General features: G+C 38.1%; 1 protein-coding gene across 2 annotated transcripts in view; it reads left to right on the top strand.

The window, feature by feature from the left end:
• The window catches only part of KCNQ5 (potassium voltage-gated channel subfamily Q member 5), a 596,680-nt gene that overhangs the window by 570,947 nt on the left and 4,311 nt on the right, over window positions 1-21,422 (top strand). For both annotated transcript variants that reach the window (XM_037844184.1, XM_037844185.1), the window contains 3 exons: window positions 1,382-1,490; window positions 18,657-18,788; window positions 20,375-20,501. In XM_037844184.1, coding sequence (XP_037700112.1) covers window positions 1,382-1,490; window positions 18,657-18,788; window positions 20,375-20,501 — 368 coding nt within the window. The remainder of the gene's footprint in view (window positions 1-1,381; window positions 1,491-18,656; window positions 18,789-20,374; window positions 20,502-21,422) is intronic.

Below are 21,422 nucleotides of genomic sequence, written 5' to 3'. Positions count from 1 at the left end.
TAGTTGTACATTCATCACCTAAATCAATCCCTGACACCTTCATTAGCACACACACAAAAATAACAAGAATAATAATTAGAGTGAAAAAGAGCAATTGAAGTAAAAAAGAACACTGGGTACCTTTGTCTGTTTGTTTCCTTCCCCTATTTTTCTACTCATCCATCCATAAACTAGACAAAGTGGAGTGTGGTCCTTATGGCTTTCCCAATGCCATTGACACCCCTCATAAGCTACATTTTTATACAACTGTCTTCGAGATTCATGGGTTCTGGGTTGTAGTTTGATAGTTTCAGGTATCCACCACCAGCTACCCCAATTCTTTAGAACCTAAAAAGGGTTGTCTAAAGTGTGCGTAAGAGTGCCCACCAGAGTGACCTCTCGGCTCGTTTTGGAATCTCTCTGCCACTGAAGCTTATTTCATTTCCTTTCACATCCCCCTTTTGGTCAAGAAGATGTTCTCCGTCCCATGATGCCGGGTCTACATTCCTCCCCGGGAGTCATTCTTAATCCCACACTGTGTTGTGACATTTTCCAGTCATTAGCCTTCAACATCATTTTAACAACTTCCCACTATTCCATTATATAGACCTACCAATATTTATTTAACCCATCCCCTATTACAGGAATCTCAACTTGTGTTCAGTATTTTTGTTATTGAGAACAAAGCTGCAGTAATATGAGTTTATTCCTTATTAATTTTATAAACCCTTAATAATTTGGTATTTATTGTAACCCTGCCTCCTTTCCCAAACTTTGCAATTAACCCAAAAGTAAATTTACTTGGTTTATAAGGAAATTATTTTCGTACCCAGTCTGAAACTCTGCTCTCATCTTTGGCTTTATCTTAAGCAAGCTCTCTCCTGGGCCTCCAGTATCCAGTAACTGAAAATTAGTCAGCTTTCTTGGATCTAGTTGCTTAGCTCACTTTTTCAGAGCATCAGGCTAATGGGGCCACGGTCATGGGATTCCATCTTCATATATTCAGGCCAGTTACTTAAGGGTCCAAAGACTGGTTCGCTAACTCCAAAAAGCTGTCATTTAAACACTCGCTGTTAGTTTCAAAAGAACTGGGCAAAAGAGCATGGGTGGATCAACACAATCCATCACCACTACTGGGAAGACAGCGTGTCAACAGCTCCACCTTCCCCATGGAAAACAGCTCAGAAAAGTATTCATGTCAAACAACATAATATTTGGAGATTGTAGAAAAGAGAGAAAGAATAATATTGATAAAAACAATTGGCTGGACTCAGACCTTATATATCTCTTGGTTTGTAAGCTTGATCCATCAGGTCTTGACAATTCCTACATGAGACGAATGCAGCAACATGTTTACAATTGTTAGCATTGCTCTTACTTAACTGGCAATTTTCTCTTGCAGCTGACACAGCTCTTGGTACTGATGATGTATATGATGAGAAAGGATGCCAGTGTGATGTTTCAGTAGAAGATCTCACTCCACCACTTAAAACTGTCATTCGAGCCATCAGGTTGGTGAAAACTTTTGACAAAGTGATTCAGAGACCTACTACTGATTATTTGAATTACTGTGTTGCTAAGTTCTTTTTCCTGCCGGTAAATCTCCTGAAATAATAACTTTCCCTTTTCTTATTCATCCACATGCCTATTAAATTCTGATTTCCTTAATACAAAGCTCTACTCTGTTCAACACAAAGTATGTTATAAAAGGTGTGTGGGATTTGAAAAGGCAAGCCCTGCAAGAGAGCTTACATGAGAATTGGCTTGTCATGTGAATTTGTTGCTTTAAGGACATTTAGTTTAGAGATGCAATTGGATTTTCTTCTTTTATTATTTTTATATCTTGATGTGCCAATCCGTGTCTGTATTGTGTATCAAAAAGAAAAGAAAACCTTCTAGGATATTTTAAAACAGGTTGAGTTCTGAAATGAGAAACCTCAAGTACTTTGAAGTGATTTGCTTCTATCTTACTGAAATGTAATTGTTAAAGGCTGATCTTGATATGCTTCCTCTACTGAGACAAAGGACTAAGAGAGTCACCCAAAGTAGCTTACATTTATATTCCCGGGACAGCCCCCCCCCCCCAAAAAAAAAAAAAATTCAGGATCTAGACTAAATAAACTGCTGCATCCTCAGCCTGCCCAGTTTAATCCTTCAGGAGAAATTGTATCTGTCAGTAAATGCTGAGTGACTATTGCTTAGAAATAACTAATCCTTTTGGCTCTTTTGCTTTACTCTATGATTGGGAGTCAGTAGAATAGCAGGAGTTACAAAGATTTTGGCAAATGTTTGTGAGGGCAAAGAAAATCAAAGTATGATGAAAATATGAGTACTCCAGAAGATGCTTAAAAATTATCTGTAAAAGGGGAAATTTTAGGTTGCATATATGTTATAGAATAAAAGTTTAAAAAAACCACAAGATTAGACAATACAGTGAACTCTAATGTAAACTGTGAACTATAGTTAATAGTGTAATTACAATATATTGTTTCATCGATTGTAACAAAGGTACCACACTAATGGAAAGTATTAAAAATAAGGTAAACTGGGGGGGGGGAGCAGAAAGTATGGAGACTCTGGTTTTCTGCCTGATTTTTCTGTAAATCTATAATTTCTCCATTACATATATATATATATATATATATATATATATATATATATATATATATTGCAGTTAGTTGCCACTGGAATCCTCAAGCAACCAACCCTATCAGTGGGGAGACCACACCTTCCTATTTTCCCTGGACAAGTCCCAATTATGCCTCTTATCCCATCATAATTTTTAATGACACTCCTTGTCTTTCTCAAAGTGTTCCTATTTGGACAACAAATTATATGGTCACTCCACCCCTGGGAAACCTAGAAACCTTGAGTAATATTTAAGGTTAGAAAACCAAAAGATACGTAGTAAAATGAAACCTGAAGCCCTCAGTTAAAAGGAGAGAAAGGAACTAGAACTGCACATGAGGCTATTTAGATTTGAATTCATTAAAATTAAGTAAAATTTAAAATTCAGTTCATCAGTCACACTATCCACTTTCAAGTGTGCTTAATAGCTACAAGTGATTAGTGGCTGCAATATTGGACAGGGAAGATATAGAACATTTCCATCATCACAGAAAATTTCCTGGACATTGCTGGTCTAGAAGTCACCTTGAAGTTCTTTACATATATTAATTATATCCATCAAAGACCCTAAAGTGAAGGTGGGCAATTCAGACCACAGATTAGTCTGACATGCAACAAATTCTGTAAAATATTATCTAGTGGGAGCAGATTAGGTTTCCTAAAAGTCATATTTAACCCAGTTGTATGTCATTTCCCAATACCTTCTGAAGCTTTTGGCTTTGGCTTCATAACTTATAAAAAGAATTTTGAGTTGCAAGAAATAAAATGAAATAGGTTTATTCCGCTAGCTAAGCGCTTTAGCAGCAGTTTAAGATTTACTTTTTATATGTTCCTCTTGAAACTTGACTGATTTTTGTAAAGTCTTTTGCAGAATGCCTTTGCTTCTCAGAATCCTTTCTTGGTTCTGATTTTTAAATGACATTTATTATTTACATGTCTATCCTTTCTGTGGATTTCTGAAGCTTTCTGCTTGCAGCCTTATGACACTTAAGGAGGATGTTTATCTCCCCCCATATCCTGAATTTGTTTAGTGTTTTTTTTCAAGTTCCACTAAAAACTAATGGCTACTATAGAACATAATAACTACACTCAATCGTTTAATAACTTAATTGGAAATCTTTGACTATTGATAGTACTTAATTTCTAAAGAAACAGGATTAAAAGACCAACTGATAGAATTAGCACATCTGAAAAGGAGTTTACGGGTATAGTAAGTCCTTAAATTTTATGCAAAAGTGTCCTTTCCCTCAGGAATTTAATTATATAAGTAAGTTCAACATCAGTTGACTGGAATATTTTTGCCAGAACATGCCCACCTCTTGCAGTGCTCCTGAAATAGTATTTTATATGTCTATTGCTGATTGCAAGTATGAACCATCTATTATTCATCTCTGAAACAGCAGCTTAATTTTAGCATTTTACATATTTTTTTATTGTTTGATTATTTAACATGAATACTTGAATATGCCTTAGGTATTCCAGCAGCTCTTACAGTAATAGTTTTTCCTAGGAGCCAAATTAAAATTAAAATGCATCCTAGAAAATATGTATTCCATTGCAAGGATGACAGTATGGAAAATAATAATATTACATTCACAAGGAACAAAGTAGACCGTCTTATTTTCAGTTATTAATATTTATGAAGCTGCTGAGATTTTCAAGTTACTTTTGAGGGTAAAGATCTCTCAAACAATGAGACAATTTAGGCCACTCTCCAAACTTGTCTGGATTTTATTAGCCAAATGCACTTTGAAACATTTTTTTTAAAGTGACTGATGTCACTTTTTATAGTATAGTCCAATGACTGTTCTTGGACTGATTCCAAAATATGTCTTTTACTCAAAAGAAAACTAAATTTTGTATATTTCCTCAAGGATTACCACAAATTTCTCTCAAAATATCATTTTGTGGGAATGCACAAAGCTGCTGGAAATGTGTTTTCAAAACTCCTCTCTGGGAGTGGAGACTGCACTTATTTTTAACAAAAACTCTGTATCTTCTTAATGGTTCAATCAAAATAACTTTTATCTCTCTTTGGTCTGACAGAAATTAGTTTCTAAATGGAAGGATGAAATTAGCAGGGAAATAAACTGATTGATAAACAAATTGATAAACTCTAGAACATTCTACATGTTTACTTTTCCCTATATCATGGTAATAAGTCAATTTTCCTATTATGATTTGAAAAAATGTTTTCTCAGGCACAACATCAAAATGTTCAGATTAAAAATAAGCCATCAATTACCTGGAATAATTTCCTTCAAAATATCAAGCATATGGATATTTGGGAATATCTGAAGGGGTTTACTGACTGCTACCCTTCATCCTACTACTTGACATCATGCAGCCACTACATGAATATGAATCTTGGGCAAAATTTCATGCAAAAATTAGTATATGTTTATTTATTTGAAATAAATGAATTTTTGGAAAACAACCATATATTTAGAAAAGGGTCTCAGAATAAAATTTTTTAAAAATACAAAAGAAAGTTTGTAATTTATTTTCCTTACTGAAATGCCTAATTTCTCAGATATGCACATCAAGGCAATGTATAAGTACTGTATAAAAGATGAGTCTTTCAGGAAAGAGCTTTGTCTATTAAGACAGTGCAATGTGAAGCTTACGTGCTTCTTACCAGTATTTTTTTTTTTTTATGGAACTACTATGTCCAGGATCAAGGCTACTCTTAACAAGATGTTCAACAATTGTTCTTTCATCAGGTTGTTTTATGCAACCATGTTTTCTATCAGTCATCAAGACATGAATCAGAATACCATACAACATATTCTTCTTGTGAAGATAACCAAAACATTACTCAATGGAGATTACTTATTATTTGGAAGAGAAGTAATTGAGAAACTATTGATTATATCATGTTCTTAACTTCTCTTAATAGCTCCATGTAATAATCATCATGCCTTCTATGTTTCACTGTATACAACTTTTTATTTCCCAGACCAAACCAGCCTTCTAGAAAAGCAAATAAATAAATAAGATCTGAGGTTAAAACCCAAAGAATTCTTTAGTTGAAGCTGTGGCCCAACTTTACCCTGGACCATTGACTAAATCTACCCCCAACTCCCACTTTCCCCAGAGCAGCTCAGGAAAGGTAGGTCCAAGAAACATGACCACCTCTGTGTGTCCTTGGGCAGCTCGTGTAACCTCTTTGTGTCTGTTTCCTCATTGGTGAAGTGGGGATAGTAATAGTATTTACCTCATAGAGTTGTGGTGAGGCTATAAAATGCTAGCTATTATTACCCTCAAGTAGTCCAGGCTCTGTAATGCCCTCCACTGCCCATCCTCTGCTCAGGTTAGATCCTCTCCTCTTTTTGCTTCACCGGCTGCCGTGGCAAGTGATGTGAGAGGAACACTCCTTTCCTTCTTCTGAGGGGTGCTCCCAACTTCCAAATCTTTGCAACCTTTCCTGCCTGTACCCCTCCCCAAAAAGCACATGATGTTATCTCTTGAAGTTACTTCCTCACCACCCAGGCAAAGAAATTACTTAGGGTAGCACCACGTGGGGCTGGAACGGCAGTATTTTCCTCCAACCAAGAGGCAGTACTCAAAGTAGATCTCTCCCTTCCTCCTTGGAGTGAGCTTGCTGCCTTCCCAGGCATCTTCTCATGAAGTTAGAGGACAGTGAGAAGCAGAGTTACCTCTCCTCTCTCTTCTCTCCCTCCCCACCCCCATGCAGTGCAGAAGCCTGATCACAGACTCTTTAAAAGTTCCTCCCAAGGGATCAGCTCATGCACTCAGAAAATATTTATTGAGCTTCTTCTCTGCACCAGACACAGGGATAAAAGTTAACAAGAAAGATGGATCCTTAATGAAGGGCTTTCAGAAAAGTAAAAAGTCAATTGCAGTGCAGAGCAGTGCATCTTAAATAACAGAAGTCCAGGATGGTTTGGGCAGACACAAGATCAGCACTTACTTGGGAAGCAGCATTCAGGAAGGCTTCCTGGAAGAAGGAGTAGCCAAGCTCAGATCTGGTAGATAAGTAGGTGTTAAGGTGGGGTGGGGGTTAGGATGTTTAGGCAGAGGCAACTGCAATTGCAGAGAATCAGAGGTGAAGGTAGAATAAGAAAGCATGTCTATTGGTAGTGGATGGAGGATGAAGGGAGTAGAGGTTAGGCTAGAGAGAGGAGTGAGAACCTGAAGGATTTTAAACACAGAAGTAAATTTATCAGATTGGTGCTTTAGATTCCGAAATCTAGAAAGATGATTCTGATTGCAGTGTGAAGAATGGATTGGAAAGAGGAGACTACTATTGTTATAATTACAGAATCTGCTGGGGGCCTGAATACAGAGTCTTGATGGAGTCATGAAGGATGGATTTCAGAGATCTTGGTACATAAAAACTGATAGGATTTGGATATTTACTGGTTGGAGAGGATAGAGTCAAAGATCAAGAGGAATCAGTCAGGGATGATACATCTGGGTGCCTAGGCAGTCAGGAGCCAGCTTGGGGCGAGATCGTATGTTGTTGGGAGTGTTGAATTTGAGGGGTCACAGTGCAGCCCAGTAAGCAGGAGGATTCACTTGCTCTGAAGCCCTGGAGAATAATCTGGAATGGGGACAAAACTTTTGGTAGTCATCAGCATATATATAATTGGTTTACAGAAGTCCCTCCCAAGATGGAATGTGGGAGTAAAAAGAGAAGATGGCCAACACAGAAATGGAAGAAGGCTCTGAATAAGACAGATTCAGAGCAGCTAGACAGAAGGAGAACCAGGAGAACCTGATTTTAAAAAGGTCCTTTGAATGTGAGAACAAGGAAATCATCAGTGACTTTAGGGAGAAATCCAGTAGAGGGGAAAGAATTTGAAGCCGAATTGTAAAGAGAACACTTTTAAATTATCAAAATCTTTCACTCTAATATGAGCATAGATGAGGTGTCAAGAATTTCTTTATGACTGGCAAAGGCTCATCAACTCTTCTAAAATAGCTCAGCTCTGATCAGGAAAGTAAAGAACCACTCATGACATTTCATAGTTCTTGAGATGGATATGCAGATCAGACCTTACTGTAACCCTGGACTAGGGGATAAGGTTTTACAATTTTCTTGCCCTTGGGTTCTTCCTATTCTGAAAAGGTAAGCATGAGACCATACTCAACCGTCACCTAAAATGCAATTTCAACTCTGAATCTTTCTTAAATCTCACTTCATACTTCAGAGAAGAACACTCCACAAATAGAGAAGAAGAGGCACATGTTTGCCATTGTGGGCTTTTGTTAAAACTACAAGCTGTTTAATCATCGCCAGTTCTTAAATTTGCTGATGGCATCTCTGCTATTTTAGAAGAGGTGATGAGTCTTTGTTTACAAGTCACTAAAGACATTCTTGACAGCCAAGTCTATGACATGTTAAAGTAAAGGACGCTGCTAGAAGAACATTTTATGGATCATTTATCACATATTTTACAAATCAGCTAATATATTCCCTGCAATAATCTTCTTGTTTATTTTTGTTTTGAAGACAAATTACTTCAAATAAATAAAATGGTCACATTTTACCCTGAGGCTGCTTTAAACAAGCAGTTGCACTGAAGACGCACTTACTTTGCAGCATCTGATTTTTAACCTTTTATTGGATTATCATTTAAACTAAATCTCCTATTCATTGCCATGACTAAAAAGTGCTCAAGAGCAGTCAACATTTATTGACACTTTGTATAGTTATTCGTTTCAAACTTTAAAGTTTATGCAAGATTTTTTACTCCCAGGAAGACAAACTTCCCAAATTTAAAGTTACCATATCAGGGCTCACAAAATCCTAGGAAGGGAGTTAACCATTTACAGACTTGCTCTTATCCAGAAGTTCTTGTTTGGGCTTTACTACTCTTATCCCCTTAAAAGAAAACCCCTCACCATCTGTAAGTGAAACTACCAGATCCTGAGTATGAAGACAAAACCACCACTCCTAGTGGTGGATCAGTGAGGCCACAGAACCTGTCCTGATGCCTTAAGTCAGCCTGGGTGGGCATCTGCTTGCCCCTGCGGTGAGGACATCTCCAGACAGACTGTATACAAGCGGAGCTGATTAACAACCCGATCAGGACTTGAAGGCAAGAAAGTGAGACTGGTCAGTGTATCCAGGAACTCCTGGGGGTCCTTAGCCCTTGGCTAGTAGCCCAAACTGAGATGAAAGAAGAGTGGAGAACTCTTAGATATTTAATTCTATAATTTACTTTGCAAAGCTTTCAGAGTCTAAATAAAGTATACACAAAGGCCAATCTATATTATTGAATCAGGTTTATGTATTAACAGGAAAATAACATTCATAAAACTTCCAAACAAGTAACATAAACACTTTTAATAGTGAGCCAATTAATCCTGACCAATCTCTAAAAGGCATGGGAAGGCTGCCTTGGGGGGAGACTCAGTGATCAAAAGGCTCTGGGTCACCTCAAGGATGAGCATTAGGACCCTTGCTTTTAAGCCACATAGATGCTGTGTTTCTTCAGAGAGTCAGAAACCAGGGAATAGAATTTTCCAAACCAGGAATAAGGAGACAAGAAATGCGTATCACTAGAGTAAATCAACCCAACTAACCACCTAAAGTAAGGAGAGGGGTCAAGGGGAGAAACATGTCTGAGAACATAAGGGGGCCATTTCAGCAGCCTTGAGGAACTTAGTAATATGCCCAGAGATGGGGGTGCAGGGTGGATAAGGAGCTGTTATCTCCAGAAATCACTTCCTATCACCTCTACTGGTCGAGGTTAAACACCTCTCTTCTCACTCTCACTCCCCTATCAACTGTGCTTCTCAGCATCTTATACTTAACAAAGTGGATTATAACTTTACCTACCTACTTATCTGGAAACACTCCAGCAACAGGATATCTCTTTATTGTTGTATCCCTGGCATCTAGCACAGAGCCTGGCACATGAGGCACTCAATAAATGCCTGATGGGTGAGTGAATGAATGAATGGACGGACTCTAGCCCCATTCATCAGGCATGTCTGTAGCATCACTTGGGGAGTAGCCAGATTGACCTAATCTAGAGAGTTCCCAGCACTGGGTACCTGAGGCTCTTGAATCCTGTCAGAGCTCATGGTCCCAGCAACTGTTGTCTTCCACCATGACTGCAGAGGGAAGACATTGGAGACCTAGTAATCATTGTCATCATGTAGTAGGCTTTCAACTCTGCCAGCCTCTCTTCCGGAAGAGTTAGTGCTCCTTGGAGCCTAGCAAAGTGCCCAGCACAATGTGGGAGTGTCCAGTGAATATTTATTGAAAGAACAAATGAGTCAATCAACCTACCACTCCCTTTCGCTTCCATGGTAGTCCTTTGAAAAAATAATGGAACTTCTTAACTACTACTTGTATGAAATGTCGGGTCTCACCAGGGAAGGGGAGGCATGAAACATTTGGAGTCTGACTGGAGGCTTAACACCAGGTGCACTAACAGTCCGCCTTATGGGTATGACATGTGTGAATCAGAAGATTTATGCAAACCCCACCATCATTTCTTCAGTTGGAAACAAGGGAGGATGGAGATTTTCCTCCACTACCACCCCTCCCACCACCACCAGCACTGCACTCCCACCTCTGTTTCAACGGTTCTCGACTTTGGATGCATGTCAGAATCGCCTGAAGAATTTTATGAAATCTCTGGACCATGCCCTGGACCAATTAAATCAGACTTTCTGGAGTTGGGACCTCAGGCATCAGTATTTTTTAAAGCTCCCAAGGTGATTGCAGTAAGCAGCCAAGCTTGAGAAGCACTGCTGTCTCTACAGTCAATCAAACTGCCTCTTCAGTTCACAGTCTGCTGAGCCCTTTCCACCCTGCACACAGTTTGGCTGCTGGCCGGCTCCATCCATCTGTTTGGTGGCAGCAGCAGCCACTGCAGCTTCTGTTTTCTAATCGTTCTTATCTCTGCATATTCATATGCAATGTTTTTACCCTGATTTAGAGGACTGGAACAAGACTTTTGCAAGATTTTATAACTCATGGCAGCACAACAAATGCACCTACATTTCCTTTTAAGTGCATATGTGTTTGTGTGTATATATAGATATATTCTACCCATAGTTTAACTTTGCATTGGTTATTTCTTCATGCTTAGAAAATTGGAGTGCAGACATCTTCAGTTTCAAGGCAAGGCTCCAATTTAGGTTTATAATAATGAGTCTCTTCCACCCTCTAGTGGTACTTCTGGGGCATGTCAGTTTTGTGCAGTAGATTTACTTCCCTTAGGCTCTCTGCCTCTGAGTTACCAACCACATCAAAGACTGGTTTTAGCGGTCTTTTACTCTTTGCTGCTATACTTGCCCTCAGTGGTATAATTTACCCTCAAAAAGTTAAGAAACCAATGAGAGTAAAACTTACTCCTCTGGACTTTTGAAGGACTGTCCAACCATGCCAGTAAGAACATGTCATTCACTTAGCAAATTTTTATCGAATACCTACTATGTGCCAAGCACGTGTGAGTGAAAAAAGCCATATCATATCAAAGTATCTTTTTTTGTCATCATGTTGTGTTAAAATATTAAGACAATGGTAGAACGTTGTGATTAAGAGCCCAGCACTGCAACCAGGCTGGTTCAAATCCCAGTTCCACACTTCCTGGATCTTTAACCTCAGGCAAGTTGCTTAAACTCTCAGGGCCTTGGTTTCCTCATCTGCAAAATGGGGATGATAACTATACCCTTCTAATGGGGTTATATTATAAAGCGTTGCCTAGTGTTATCATCGTAATCATTAAATGTATTTTAAAGTTTCTAATTTAATTCCAGAATGACTTGCTCAAACATCCTTTCTACCAGGCAATATGTTAGATTATACTAAACTTCTTTTGTAAACAGATTAGAGGTCACCAAAGCCTTCTGCCTCTCTTCCCCAGGCCAGCTCGTAGACTTTCATTTATTTCTGGGCTCAGAGCAGTGCCTCATCCATCTAATCTAGTCAAGAAACTATTACCCAGGGGTCAAAATCCAACTCAGTGCCTGTTTTTGTAAATAAAGGTTTATTGGCACATCTCTATGCTTATTTGTTTGCATATTGTCTATGACTTCTTTCATGCTACAACAGCAGAGCTGAGTGGCTTCAGCAGAGACCATATGACCCGCAAAACAAAATATTTACTATCTGGCCCTTTACAGAAAAAATTTGCCAACCCTTGTTTAGACTTTGGGTCACACTGGATCTATGCCCAGCTGTGTTTAGACAGTTGAGACACATAAATTTCAGGCTAGCCTATGTGAGAACTAAGATGTGAAATCAGCTTCCACTCTTTCACCTACCAACCCAGGACTCTGCTAAGCCCCAGCTCTCCTCTCCTTCACCTTGTAGTTAAAAGATTTAGTATCTGAAATGCAATGGTGTTGGAGAGGAAAAAAAAAGTGAAAAAGCGAAGGACCTTTCAAAATCATAGTCTGACAGCTACTTTTAGCCATTTTCCTAAATTTTCAGCACCCTCGTATCTTTATATCTCTCCCGAAATATAAAATTATTTTACTTAGTTTCTCCCCCCCCAAAATAATCAGAAGATGGTCTACTCTCCCCTGTTCTAGAAAGCTAATTTTGTAGTTTTTTGCTCCGGATATTATCTGGGAAAAATGCATTTAAAGCAAAACTGGCAATGAGACTATCTGTGTATATCCTAATATATACTACTACTACTAAATACAATGAGACTAATGTGCATATCCTACTACTGGGGAAAAGTAAGCGGGCCCTGAGAATCTGGGGAGAGAGAGAGAGAGAGAAAGAGAGAGAAAACGAACATTCTGATTCCTAAGGGTGGGAAACCCACATAAGACTTGGACTGATTCCTGAAAAAGACTCTTGGAGATAATGAAAGGAGCCTGGCCAGGTTAAAGGGAGGAGTACATTAAAAGCATGGGATCCTTTGGGAAGATTAGAAAGTGTGAGTGTGTCAGAGCGTACAGGGAGCAGGTGTTGGTGAGACCATAAGACAGCCTAGACATTCTCTTGTCAGTCTACAAGGCTTCCTGCCTGTGATTCACTCTGTGATGCTAGCTTAGTGGCGTGGTTTTTTTTTTAAAAAAAGGGGGGGCCTTGGCATCTACAATGACCTGCCTCTTACTAGCTGTGTAACCCTGGACAAGTTACTCAACCTTCTGAGCTTTCATTGGATCCAAATCAAATGTAGAAAATTCTTGTAGTTAAGTGACATAATGCAGATAAAGTGCTCTGCATAACACCAGCCATCCAGCAAGGACACCACTACTGGAGGCCTACTCAACAGGAAGTTGAGGAAGGCAGGTTCTCTGTCTCGCTCATGTTTATATCCCCAGCCTCCAGCTCTGCATCTAGCAGGTAGATACTCGGTGCTCAGGTCAAGTTCACTGACTTGTAGAGACCTAAGGCAGTTTGACATCCCAGCGACAAGCAGAGAAATGATGAAATGCTGCCAGGGACAAGGATGACAGGGCTAGATATTTAGTTTAGCCTGTCAAGTTTACCATTTTCTGCCTTCTGATTTTGACCTTGACAATCATGTCCATTCTCTGGAGAAGTGAGAGGGGCAGAGAGGGGCTGGAGTAGGAGGAGGGAGGCTGGGAGAATTTAATGATACAGACATCTCGAATCACTTGATCCTAATGACCAGGGATCTTCAGTCACAAAGGTCGTTGTGTGATGGCTACAAGTCAGGATCCCAGGGAGCAGCCCTCACACCCAACCTTCCCCAGAGCAAGCCTGGTATGCATGGTTTTGGAAGCACTTCCAGCAGTCCCCTAGAAGCAGAAAACCAAGGTTTCATTATTTCAGACTTTAACCACATATTTTCTTTGATGGCCCTATAGTAGTCTAAAAGTCATTCAGTCAACATAATTACCATTACAATGAACTCTTTCTTCTCCCTCCTCTCTGCGATTTCCTTTTGCACTCTCTTCTTCCTCCTCCCCCCCTCCTGCTCCTTCTTCTTTCTCTCTCTCTCTCTCTCCCCATTTGGTACTTACTAAGTTAGAGTAGCATTTATTCCTTCCACTTGCAATGTATTTACCTTTCCTCTTACTTCCTCATACTGAAACCTTATTGTTGGTGATTCAGTTGCTTTGTGAGGTCCCAATTACATATATTTTCATGATTTTCAGAAGCAGTTCTATTTAAATGACTCTTTTCTGAACCAGGCTGGACCCTGACTATTAATGAATGAACATTTCTTTGATTTTAAAAAGTTATTTTGTATTCATGGAGCAGAGTCAAAGGCTTATACTCTCCCTGAAATGTGCCTAGAGAATGTGGACCTATTCTAAGGCATTCTTTTAAGAAGATCTCTACAAGAGCCTACTTTATCACAAAAAACACAAACAACTTTGAATAAGTATAGAGCAGCCAATCCTATTCATTTCTTCAACTAGCATTTATTGAACCCCTAATACTTGCCAGAGTTTGAGTGAGATGCTAGGGTAAAAACCATGACCCCTAATGCCAATAAATCCCAGTGAGTGAGATACACTGCCACAGGTATGGTTATGTGACAACAGTTAAGAGCACAGAGAAATTACATCTACTTCCATGGAGGTGGTCAGGGATGATTTCCTAGAGAAGTTGATGTTTGAACTGAATCTGGAACAGTTAACATTTTAGTAGAGTGCAAAGGCAGAATCCTGTGGAATGAGCACTTTGGTACCAAGAAAATCCAGAGAAGAGAGTGTGGGCTGCATGCAGAGCAATGAATGGAGATGCACATTTGGAGGAAGAAGGGCAGAAGCTCTGCCCATCCATCACATTTTTCTCTCTCCAGTTACCAACCCCAGTCTCCCTGGTTGAACTTCTGAACAAACAAACTTCTCTCATTCATTCAACTCTGTGCCCGGTGTTGGAATATCAAGAGGAAAAGAGACCCTGCCCAAGGACCTCCTCACACAGTCTGGCAGAGGAAGCTGATATATAAGCAAATAATGACAATGTAAGGTGTTAGGTATTAAAATAGAAGTTAATAGAAAGTGATTAACTGCTTTGGAGGAATCATAGACATTTCCATAAAAGAACTGACTTTAGAGGTGAGTCTTGAAGATTTAGTAGTATTTCAGGAAGAGGAAACAGCATAGGCTTTGATTTGCATTTTTGTGGACCTGCAAATATTTATTTTTGCCTAAAATTCCAAGGAGTAAGTAAAAGGGGATGAGGCAAGAGAGGTACACAGAGGCCAGCCCATTAACAGCTTTATAGAATGTGCTAAGGAGTTTAATGTTTACCTGATAGGCCATGGAAAGCCAATGGGATAATAATGGTCTTATTTGCATTTTGAAAGGTTTATTCTTCTTAAGGGTATAGCAGCACAAATGGAAAGGAGCTTTGAGAGCTGTTAGGACATGCTTGGTCTGCCCATATAAAATGACTGCTTACCATCCTTTCTATAAATTGATTTCAAAATGCTTAAGCTTTTGAACATTTCCTTGACATTCATAAAATATATTACCTGATTTAGAATTTTCATACCTCCCCTCAGACCTTTTTAATGTTTTCTTTTTCAACCCACAACAAAACCCATTAGGTAAATGTATTTGATCTCCATCTTAAAAAAGTTAGTCCTTAGTAAGTAAGATGGTTTCGTGCACTCTGTAGTACACTGGTAAATAACTGTTTAACCAGCTCTCCAGGAAAAGACTGCCTTATCTGTAGCATCTGTCAATTTCTGCGGTGCAAATACTCCTACCATAGCTGATTACAAGCTATCACATGATGTCACTGAACAAGAAGACAGGAAGAGATGTGCAGTAGTATATCATTACATAGTATTTTGAACATACAGATAAAATTGATATGAGAAAGCAAGAGCATAGAGAGTAATGTAGTAAAATAATTAGGAGATGAATTTTGAGTATGTATTACTTTTTAAAATATAATTTATTTGATTGTGCATTAACTTAATTTTTAATAATCGATGTGCTTAATAACCAGCAAAACTCCAAAACATTTAAGCGTTGGCCCTCAGGAGTCAGTGTAAGCTGGTGCCAGCCTACCACAGCCTATACTTCTCTTTTCTAAATAATCTAAATAATATTTATTAATCCAATATTCAATGCTTACATCTGGTGCATGAAAGTGGAAAAATCGGTAAGTGAAGCACTAGCAAAAACGCAATTCCACCTGAGGAGTGGTATGATGTGTAAAAATATTAAGAATTTCAAAATCAACTTTGCTTACCTATCATATGATCAAACTGAAAAAACATAGAAGACAATGATCAGTTTCCTTAAACATTTATCAAAATTATAAAATATGGATTTTCTTTAATTTGACTAGCTCATAAGTAGTAAATTATGTAAGTAAAAATGAAATTACTTAAGGAAGTTCTACATACAATATGATAACTGAGTGAAGACTAGAGTGCCAGTATTGTCTGTTGAATGCTTCAAACTGTACCTTCCGTTAGAAAATTTATGAAAGGAAAAGAGAACTCCCTAACAAGGAAAAAGGGCAGGCCTTTATTAGGGCAGTAAAGATAATTCAGTTTGGAGGTATGTGGGTCCACCCTGCTCAGACATGGTAGGATCCCCAAATGCCCGAGCTACAACCAGTGGGACCACAATCACTTATGCTGAAGCTTCCCTCTCATGTAGGGTGGCTTCTATCACCAGGGGCAAGAAAGAACTGCCAAAGATGCCAGTCAGCCTTCTCAACACCACTAGAAACCAAGAGGTGGTGTGGGGTGAGAACCAGATAGAGCTGGGTGAGATCCTGGCTTTGCTTCATACCTGTTGCTTGCCTTGGGACAAGTCACTTCTCTGAACCTCAGTTTCCCTAAATATAAAAAGGAGAGAATAATAGCTCATCAAGAGCTGTTGGGGGTGGGAGGGGATTAGAGATAAGGCAAATAAAGTATTTCACATAATGACTGGTGTTGATGTTGTCACAAACATTGGGACTGGCGGTTTGATGTCCTGAGCCCTCAAGCATGGGACTTGCCCTTATGAAGCTCATTACCACAAAGGAGAGTCTAAAGTTGTATGTAATGGTGCCTAAGAGTCTCCCCCTGAGTACCTCTTCGTTGCTCAGATGTGGCCCTCTCTCTCTCTAACTGAGCCATCTCGACAGGTGAACTCGCTGCCCTCCCCCCTACGTGGGACCTGAATCCCAGGGGTGTAAATCTCCCTGGCAACGCAGAGTATGACTCCCGGGGATGAATGTGGACCCGGCATCATGGGACTGAGAGTATCTTCTTGACCAAAAGGGGGATGCAAAATGAGACGAAATAGTTTCAGTGGCTGAGAGATTCCAAATGGAGTCGAGAGGTCACTCTGGTGGACATTCTTATGCACTATATAGATAACACCTCTTAGGCTTTAATGTATTGGAATAACTAGAAGTAAATACCTGAAACTACCAAACTCCAACCCAGCAGTCTGAACTCCTGAAGACAATTATATAATGTAGATTACAAGGGGTGACAGTGTGATTGTGAAGACCTTGTGGATCACACCCCCTTTATCTAGTGTATGGATGAGTGGAGGAATGGGGATAAAAACTAAAGGACAAATGGGGTGGGATAGGGGGATGATTTGGGTGTTCTTTTTTCACTTTTATTTTTTATTCTTGTTCTGGTTCTTTCTGATGTAAGGAAAATGTTCAGAGATAGATTGTGGTGATGAACGCATAACTATGTTATCATACTGTGGACAGTGGATTGTATATCATGGATGATTGTATGGTGTGTGAATGTATTTCAATAAAACTGAATTTAATAAAAAAAATAATAATAATCACTCAGGACCAGAAATTTCACAGAAAATATATTTCACTATTATTCTCAGTTTTTCCTTGTGGGAGACTGAGCTCTAGCCAAGCCTAAATGCTGGTAAACAACTTTGGAACCAAAGGCAGATAGTAAGAGGTTAAACGGAAACATTAGTTTCCTTTAGCTTTTGCTGAATAGCTTTGCTTAACTGTCTTTGCAAACAAAAAAGAAGGGGGAAAAAAGTATCCTGATTCAAGAAGAGATTGGTGGGAAAAAGTGGTAGAGAGTAGAAGTAAAAAATTATTGATAAAAGTTATTCAGGAATGATTGGGATACAATTATTTGAAGTAAATAATATAATTAGGAGATGGTGTTTGAGGCTTTTTTTACCAATGAAGTAATTTGGATTCCTTGTAATTGGCTATCACTTAGGGTGGGTAATGGGTATTTTCTTTTTAAACTCTGCAGTTGTTCCCAATATTCCCTATTACACCAAGGGACGATAAATCTTGGTATCCAGAGCCCCAGTGACTGATTCCCAGCCTGGATCCATGAGTGTAGCAATAGGAGTTTATGTGCCATTTAATCACTGAAAAAACAACAGGTTTAGCATTTACCTGCAATAAAGCTGCACAGACTAATTAAAATGTTATGTTTTTTTTTTGCTTTCATCAAGAATTATATCAAGTTATTGCAGCATATGGTTTATCTCAGGCAGACTGACTATCAATGACATCATGGAATTTGTTAGTGAAATACTGTTTTAAAACATGAGATCCATGTTGAGGGAGGTATTGTAATAAAAAAAGAGCTCTGATTCTGAGAAGATAGGACACCCAAGCTTAGCTCAGTGTGTTATGTTTAAAACAAAAAGGAACTTGGCTAGCTTAAGCAAGCAGTATTCTGCGGAAATAATTTATGAAAAAAAATTCATGCATTTCTATACAAGGGTATATTTCTCAGTAGAGAATAATAGAGTTTCTCAGACACATCTGCATCTCTGCAATATATGTAGTTACATAAAAGATCATTTTAACAACGTATTTTTTAAGGGATGCAATCACTAGAAGTTATATCTTGTACTTCTGGGGATCACATGGAAAGGCAAAATTGAATTTTGACTTCAAGTTTAATTCCTTTAAAAAGGTACAGCATTTAGTGTTTTTTTTGTGTGTGTTTTTCTACTCTCAAAGTGTGCCTCATATGAGATGTTCTTAAATCGTCCACTGTAATCTCAGGTTTTTATGTTGCATTTCTATAAGAGCATAAAACAGTTGGACAGATGCCTCCCCCGCCCCCCACCAGTTTCTTCTATTCACTGATACACTATTTAGGTGACTCCTTATAGCAAAAGTTATGAAGATTAATGTGTAATGTGTTGCTCTACAGAATTATGAAATTTCATGTTGCAAAACGAAAGTTTAAAGAAACATTACGCCCATATGATGTAAAAGATGTCATTGAACAATATTCTGCTGGTCACCTGGACATGTTGTGTAGAATCAAAAGTCTTCAAACACGGTAAGCAATAAACATGCTATTCTTTGTAAAAGATGGGCATGGAAACTATCCAGGAAGAACTTCTCTCTAGTAGAGAAAACTTCTAAATTCCATATTTCAAATTCATTCTTAGAGGACAACCAGACTTTGGTTTTAACACAGATTTTATATATGGATGTAAATCAGTCTTTGAAAGCCTCTGGTTTCCTCATCTGTAAAAATGGTGGTAATGTTGGTGCTTGCCTCACAGGGTTGTCATGAGGATTAAATGACTAAATATGCCTAATTCATAATACATGATGTATCTGGCACTGCTTGTGCAATAATGTTAACGGTTGTTGCTAATGTCATTTGAATTATTGGTGTTGCTGTTGTTTTTGTTATTATCTAAATTTTAACCATTCTTCAGGAATAAGCTAGTCTTTCTCCTTCATTAGACTTTACTGAACTATCCTACCCACAAGATATACGTTTTCCTTCTCCGGCCTCCTACAGCATTTTGAGTCTACTATAGAACATGAAACCACTCATAATCTTGGTATGCTAAACCAAAGAGTCCAGGCTCAAGAACAAGTCATTGGATTTTGTATTATTTCCTGGTTTCAAATGTGATCTTCATCTTGTCTAAGACAAGGCCCTGCTCTTCATTCATATCCAATGCAGTGCTAGATATACACTTCCTTCCATAAGCATCTTAGTGAGTGATTAGAAGAAATAAGCTCAGTATGTTAACCCCAACAATATGTGTTATCTCAAAGCCAAGATATTTAGTCAATTCCGTTTTTTAAGAGTCTCTTAAAAGGCCCTTGCATTTGTGATTGAATAGTTCTTAAAAGGTAAGAATCGAATCTTAAAACAATTTATTTCACTACAGGTCACTTAGTCCCATGTGAAACATGGCCTGGGTAGGCATTTAATAAAACATCTGTGGTTCGCTTTTAGAAATCACCATTTGTTCTTTCATTCATTTACTCATTCTTTCATTCAACAAGTAATTATTAAGCCCAATGTGTGTGCCATTCCCCATAGAGCTTGCCGTTTAATAAATCGGAAGTCATGACAGATAATAGACACTTCCTATATTTCTATGCAAACAAAATGGACTAGAAAGTTGGGTCAATAATCCTGATAATTTTTAAACTCAAAAACACACAAAAAATAAAGTAATTCACCTTTAGGCTGATCAAGTCTGCTTGGAGATTATTTTACAGCCTCTGCCTAGGTGGCTACCATCTTCCAAGTTCTTTAATAGAGTACTATGTATGGTGCCCAGGGTTTTTATAAAGTTGAACTGTTACAGAATTTGTAGAACTAATCTTGACTTTCTAGCTCATGTAGTATATATTCTCCAACTAGATTGTAAATTCCAAAACATGGAGACTATAAGTTTCTTATCTGCTTATCTCCAAAATGTCAGATGTGCAGTAAATGCTCATTGCATAAACTGTTCTGTGAAAACCACAAAATAAGCATAATTATGATTTTCTCATATTTTGAAGTGGTTGAATTCAAGAACTGCCTGATCAGAGGTGGAAACAGACAAATATCTGGCCTACAGCAATCTCCATCTTCAGCACTCATAATCAGATCTCCTCTTTCTCTGATAGCGTTGATCAAATTCTTGGAAAAGGGCAAATCACATCAGATAAGAAGAGCCGAGAGAAAATAACGGCCGAACATGAGACCACTGATGACCTCAGTATGCTCGGCCGGGTAGTCAAAGTTGAAAAACAGGTACAACTCAACTATAAAGGTTAACTGTTTTTTGTTTTTTTATATTGGTTACTTTTTAGCCAGATTTTTTGAAAATCAAAATTATAGGCAATTGTATGTATTATAGCGATAAGTATATTTTTAAAGGAATAAGATCAAAAAGACTTAATGAAATTAAATTTTAAATTTTCTTTGTGTGTAGACAGTATTCTCTAAAATATTTTTCAATTTCCATATAGATGATAGAAAATCTCATCTCATCAATTAAAACTTGAACTGGAAGCAACTGTAGATTTTCATTTGTGTTTTGGTTATTTTCATTATCTCTCTTTTTTAAAATAAAACAAAACCTCATTGTAATTATGATTACACATTTGATGTTTGTTAACCCTGAAGCTATATCTTCACAAAGAAAATTTCTAGAAATCAAATTTCTCCCCCAATTTAATCATAAATATTCTACATAGTAATTCTGAAGCATTTTGAACCTTTTGTTTTGAAATTCAGAAACACCTAGGTTGATTTTAACATCTTAATTTCATTATAGAATAAGTTCTTTACTTGATTGCAGTAAAGTTCCAGAGTATCTTCATTGAAGAGGTTTAGGAAAGGCAATCAGATTGTGAAGGGGAGTCTTGAAGTTGCATTAGTATAGTGCTTATATGATTTTTTTATAATATCAATTATCTGTTTTAAAGAAATAGGGAAAGGGAATTCTGATGGAGAATATGTAGGAGGCAAAGTATCCCTACCCCGTAAATCCTCCTTTGGCCCCACACGGCTAGATTGTACATTCACAGAGGGTCACAACGGCATTGTACTTTATACTCTCAATATTTATTTAACTGTATTAACATATTCTGGTTTCATTTTTTTAATTCCAGAAGTGAAGCTCATTCTTATTAACAGAGTATACCCACATGTAACCCTTTTCCCCACTTT

Source organism: Choloepus didactylus, chromosome 7 (assembly GCF_015220235.1).
Source record: "Choloepus didactylus isolate mChoDid1 chromosome 7, mChoDid1.pri, whole genome shotgun sequence".
NCBI classification, from domain to species: domain Eukaryota; kingdom Metazoa; phylum Chordata; class Mammalia; order Pilosa; family Megalonychidae; genus Choloepus; species Choloepus didactylus.
Note: the sequence above shows the minus strand (reverse complement) of the source record. Positions and strands in the feature narration are given on the sequence as shown.